Source organism: Acomys minous (genome assembly GCF_964271855.1).
Source record: "Acomys minous genome assembly, chromosome: 8".
NCBI classification, from domain to species: Eukaryota; Metazoa; Chordata; class Mammalia; order Rodentia; family Muridae; genus Acomys; species Acomys minous.
The window spans coordinates 73061304-73067303 of record NC_140489.1 but is presented as its reverse complement, the minus strand read 5'-3'; the positions used below and the strand labels follow the sequence as shown (position 1 = coordinate 73067303).

Sequence of the window (6000 nt, the reverse complement as noted above, 5' to 3'; positions counted from 1 at the left end):
TAGCTTCCTCTGTCTGTAGGACTGTCTATAGCCCCTTCAAGGCATTAGATCAACAAGCAAGGTCCATGGAGAAGCTAGGGATACAGTGCTCCTGGGCTCAAGATCAATGAGTTGGTGGTAGTGCTTTTTGTTCCTTGGTGGTGGTGGCCGTAGGTGAGAGGGCAAATCTAAAGCTATTCATTCTCCCTGAAGTCCTCAGTGAGGTTGAGCACCAGCTCCCACAGTGGTAATCTTTTCCATTTCCAGGTATTCGCTTCCTAAATGGGCACTTCCTCTGGTTACCTCTTATAGAAACAGCTGGTACTTACGTTTTTATTTTTCTGTTCAGGAAGCATTTTAGTGTTGCTCTGAGAATGAGAGCTGTGCAAGCCTCTCAGAGCATCTCCCCTATGGCCTGGCTGAGCTTCTGAATCTTGCTCTTTGCAGACTTATCAACATACTTCTCCCCAATTCGGACAATCATCCCACCCATAACTGACAGGTCAGTCTTAACCTCCAATTTCAGTGTCTGCCCTTGACCCAGGAAGCTCTTCATCACTGTCTTTAACTCTGAGAAAATCGCTTCTTCTAAAGGAGATGCTGTGGTCACTGTGCACGGCACTTCCCCACGGTGAACACTCCTCATGGTGGGAAAGGCAGAGATGACTTCCTGGGTGTTGCTTAGACGATCGTTTTCAGCAAGTAAATTCATGAGGTTGGCCATTAGTGGAGAAGACTTCTCCTTTGCTGTGATGTCCTTCAGGCTTTCCCCTTTGACAGAGCGTTTGATGTAGGGATTTAGAATAGCAAGAGATGCCTTGGGATCATTCGGGAGTTATCCCACCCGCAGCAACTCCTTTTCTACTTGCTCCAACTTATTCTGATTAGATGCTGCGGAATAAAGCACAGTGGCATAGCGACCTTCAATGGCATATATCTGAACGGGGCTTCTCACTAGCTTGATAAAGGGCCTGACCACAGATGTACTGAAGCCAGGACACTGATGAGGCGGCCATTTTTCCTGGGCGGCTCTGGTAAGTACATTTTTATTTCAAAGTCAGCTTCTGATAAAATTAACCAAGACTGGTGCTGTTGCTCCTTCCAAGGGTCTATGTCCATTTAATTCAACAGTGATGTCCCCAGCCACCAATTCTCTGGCTTTACTGCGCCCCCTTAGTGTTTGTGGAAGTAAACCTATGTTGCTTCTGACTGACTGACTAGGGTTAATGCGTTTAATATCACTTCTCTAAGAAGTGGTTTTCTAAGAATGCTGGCCATATCAGCCATCTCAGATAAGCTGTGCCTATTTTGGAAGGGTCTGCTGATTTGGTCAAGTAAGGTGAGATGAAAAATTATATTTATTGCAAATTAAGATGTTACTGAAGGAAATGGCTTACAGCTGTGGGCAAGGGAAGTTCCTCACTTTGGACCTTCCATTTGCTTGGATCTTTGCACACCATTACATATAATGTTCCATGAAGCCTGCACTCTAAAGTTTGCACAATGCGGCTGCAGAACAGGATGTGTTCTTTTTGTAGACAGGCAGGTCATGAAGGTGGAAGGGGCTGAGACACAAGTACCTGGTTTCTGGTCTCCAAATTCACAATTGGAAAACACATCCCTCTCCTTTGTAGGAGTAAGAAAGGGGCAGATAAAGCAACCATATTAAGTAATGGGTTTTTCTCTCTCATGCAAAGGAGTCTTGTCTCCTTTCCCACACTCTCCATCTTTGATTTCTGTGCGTTAGGCTTAGCTGCTAACTTCAATGCTGAACAGGGGTGAGACCTTCTTTCTAAGCAAGAGGTCAACAATCTACCACGGCAGTGCTGTTTTGTTCACAGTGCATCCTCCCCCCACTCCTACATGAATGAGATCTCCTCTGTATATTCCAATCCAGGGTTGGATCTCATTTATCCTGTCTGGTTCCTTCTGTTATTTCCCTTCCTTGTTGTCTTCCTTTTGAATCGTAATTCCAAAGCTTTCTCAGGTCTGTTTCCCCTGGACTCAGCAGCACTCATGTCTCTATCTTTAATTGGAGTGACACTTACAAACTCATTAAAACCTCAAGCAGCTTCTTGTCCCTGTCTGGTGGTTATTGCTGTTTCTCTCTCTCCCTCTCTCCCTCCTCTCCCTCTCTCTCTCTCTCTCTCTCTCTCTCTCTCTCTCTCTCTCTCTCTCTCTCTCTCTCTCTCTCTCTCTCTCTCCTCTCTCTCATCTGATTGATTTGATATAGGAACAGATTTTGTGTTCTTTACAAGAGCAGCAAGTGCTGTTAACTACTGAACCATCTTTCCATTCTGTTTCTGGTTTTTTGACAATCTTATTACATATCCAGGCTGACCTTGAATTTGTGATCCTCCTACCTCTGCCTCCCAAGTGCTGGGATTATAGCTGTGCTTCCACATCCAGCTATCAGTCTGTTTTTAAAAGCGCTCTCCAACGCTCCTTGGCCCCTCAGAGAGCCACTGTGACTAGCTGGGATTTTGCTTCTATTACTAGATTTGATTGGGTTTAAGTTACTCCTTTGATTCTTAAGTAGACCCATCTACCCCCAAAATAACACCTTATGACTTAAGCCCTAAGAGCTTCTTTCTCTTCCAGTGGCTGACTTTCCTTAGGTCTCACTTTTTCTTGACATCTGATTTGTTTCCCAAGGCAATACTTTTCTCAGCCCCAAAGCTTTCTCCTCCTGAAGCTTGCTATTCTTGGTGTTTTACTTGCATCCATTTGCTCCTGTTTTAAGCTGAAGGACAATCTAGAGAACACTGCAGACACTGTTTGACTTCCCCAGCAAGTCTGTTTCCTAGAGACAGTGTTCTCGAGACAGAACATTTTCTTTTTAACCTTTGTTTTTTAGGACAATTTAACTTAATTTGTCCTTTACTTAGGCATTTCGCAACACGTGCACCCACTTCTTTGCTTGGTTCTCATGAAAAGCCTACATGGGTATCTATCTGCAGAACTTGATGTGTGGGTGTGTAAAGATACGGTAAGAGCAGATGTGACTTACAAATCCAGGCAACATATTCCCACACAGGCTGCCATTAACCATGGAAGCCTAGGACCTCGGAAGCCAGTACTGTATAGCATACATATGTATTGGCCCCACTTGTAAAAGAAGAACAGAATTAGAAAACTACCTTTCTGTCTTACCTCTAAAAATATTTAGGCAAAAATTACTAAGGAAACTACAAAGAACAGATGAAAGATAGAAGGGGAACTGTATAACTTATCAGGCTAATGATAGCTGATGGTAATGAATATATTTTAGCTGGGAAGGAGTGGAATATTGTCTTGCTGTGTGGCCAGACTGACCTCAAACTCCCAGACTCCCCAGCTCTTCCTGCTTCAGCCTCCTAAACAACACTACCAGCCCTCCTTGTTGCAACCAGTCACTCAAGTTTAACTTCTCTGCTAATGGCACATCGGACATGCCTGATGCTTAACACGGCAGGAGGAACTCAGTACTTTCTACGAAGAAGTCTTGCAAACCCTTTTTGGATCCAAATTTAATGACACCTTTAGATCTAACAATTAGCAGGAGTCTTAGGGTTTTATTGCTGAGATGAGACACCATGACCATGGCAACTCTTATAAAGGAAACCATTTAATTGGGGCTGGCTTACAGTTCCAGAGGCTCAGTCCGTTATCATCATGGTGGGGAGCATGGCAGCATCCAGGCAGACATGGTGCTGGAGAAGGAGCTGAGAGCTCTGTATTTTGGTTTGTAGGCAGCTGGAGGAAGACTGCCCCACTAGGACTAGCTTGAGCATCTGAGACCTCAAAGCCCACCTCCACAGTGACAGACGCACTTCCTCCAACAGGGCCATACCTAAGAGTGCAATTCCCTATGAGCCAAGCATTCAAATTCACGAGTCTATGGGGCCATTGCTATTCAAAGCAGCATGGTAGGACAAATGAGTGATAGAACATGCTAAATCATATGGCTTAAGGTATCTCAGTGCAGAAAGTGAGACAGAGGAACCAGTTTAAGAAAACAGTGGCATTTCAAAGGAGGAAATGCGGGGCTGGGGGGATTGCTCAGTTGGTGAAGTACTTACTACGCACACACAGGATTGAGTTCTACCCGTGACTCACATAAAGAACCAGGCATAGTGGCATATGTTTGTAATCCCATCCATGAGGAGGTGGGTTCAGGAGCATCCCTGTGGCTTGCTAGCCATCAGCTTAGGTGAACTGGTGAGTCCCTGGTCCCACTGACTTATTCTTTCTTAAAAAAACCAGGTAGATGGCTCCCCAGGAATGATACCTTCAAACATTAGCTGTGTATCCTACACATGTACTTACATGCACACGTCCATAACTGCCAACCCCCACCCCCAACAGACACAATGGGAGGAAATATGAATTGCTATATACTATAAGACCCATGAGGGGTCTGAAAAAGCCACATTGACCACATGTAACTTACTGGTTTCACTTTATATTCCTTATACTGTAATGTCTTACACATTAAGCATAGAGGCCATTGCATGGGCTGGGGTCTCAGATTAACTTAAAAAGGAAAAAGCATTCCTCACCAGCTTCAGCACCATCAGCCACCTCCTGCCGTTCCTGCTGTGCTTTCTCCACCTCATGAGCTCTTCCTCCAAAACCATGAGCCAAAACAAGTCCCTCTTCCCTTAATCTGCTTTTTGTCAGGCTTTGATCACAGCAAGAAAAGTAACTAAGGCAAATGCCATACTGTTTACAGAAGCCTGCCAAACATTTCCCACGGTTCCACAGCCTTTCATGGGAAGGCAGACACTCATTTCCTGGTCCCGCATCCATCTACCCTTAAATGTGGAATAGCATTTTAGCTTTTGTTTCTTATGACCTTGACCATTTTTTTTTATAAGAACAAAGGCCAATTATTTTGTAGATTCTCAGTTAACTTAGGTTTGAACGGTGGTTATGTTATCCAGGCTATTCATTTCTGGTAGAAACCCACAAAAATGATTTTTGTTTCCTTGAGTGCATCTTGTAAGAGGTCATATATTATAAGTCTCACGGCTGATACTACTGTAAGAAGACATTTTTGAGACCACTTGGGAAACCTGAAAATGACATAGAAAAGTTCCGTTTAACTTTATTAGGTGTTGTAATGCCACTGCAGTTACGTTCATGGACAGTGATCCTTATCTTTGTTACTATTACTATTATAGTATGGAAAACATATAAATAAGTACATATACATTTTGGGGAAGAGTGAGTATAATTACACTGTGCCCATTTCTATGGGGCTGGAAACAGAAAACAGCAACACTGTAATACAATCATTTGAATTATTTTTAAATAGTCTAATTTGTTCATCATCCTTAGCTCTGACCATCTTTCTTTGTCTCTGTGAGTCTGTTAATCATACATTCATAGGTTACCAATTTAGTATAGAAATCACATTGAAACTTGTGACTTGATGGGTGACAGACGCCTGTAGGAAGGAGGCTAAAACTAGTGGTTAAAATCCGGTTTATACATTTGAATGTTCATTTGTGACTTTTACATCCCCTTACTGTGCATAATCACACATTTATGAAATGAAATTATTTAAGATAACCATATAATAAAATTTCCCAGTCCAAATATAAAAATGACATTTTATTTTTCTTCATTTCTTGAAAAAAATTTCATTAAGAACAACAACCATGATTTCACCAATGAACAATGCTGTATTGATGATGAAATCTGAAGTCCTCTTTTCTTTCTGTGTCACAGGAGAAAACCATGCAACATTGTGTCTGCAGCAGTTTCTCCTAGTTTTCCAAGGATTCTTGGAGTAGCAATTGGTTTAAAACACTGCTCTGTTTCAAAGCGCACAGCTTGGATGTGTCTTCACTGATGATGGGAACATTTTCCGTTTGCTTTTGATCTGTTAAGTCACTTTCACTGTCGGACAGCGTACACAGAAGAGTGTCGTTCTCATAGGTGGGGAAATAATACCTGTAAACAAGGACAGGTACACCGAATAACCAAATTAGTAAAGTTCCTGAAAGACATCTAAGCAGCTGGGTGCACACGATG

General features: G+C 42.8%; 1 protein-coding gene and 1 pseudogene across 2 annotated transcripts in view; both read right to left on the bottom strand.

Annotated features, from left to right (window-relative positions):
* Positions 1–373: 373 nt before the first annotated feature.
* LOC311604119 (ATP synthase subunit O, mitochondrial-like) lies at positions 374–4770 on the bottom strand (annotated as a pseudogene). The gene is made up of 2 exons: positions 4685–4770; positions 374–1010 (listed from the first exon to the last, which is right to left on the bottom strand). The product of its transcript is annotated as an ATP synthase subunit O, mitochondrial-like (transcript).
* A 786-nt stretch (positions 4771–5556) lies between these two features.
* Positions 5557–6000, bottom strand: part of ZNF277 (zinc finger protein 277) — a 116306-nt gene continuing 115862 nt past the window's right edge. Inside the window, exon 12 of the mRNA XM_084792381.1 lies at positions 5557–5919. Within this exon, the coding sequence (XP_084648507.1) occupies positions 5733–5919 (187 nt within the window). The 3' untranslated portion in view covers positions 5557–5732. The remainder of the gene's footprint in view (positions 5920–6000) is intronic.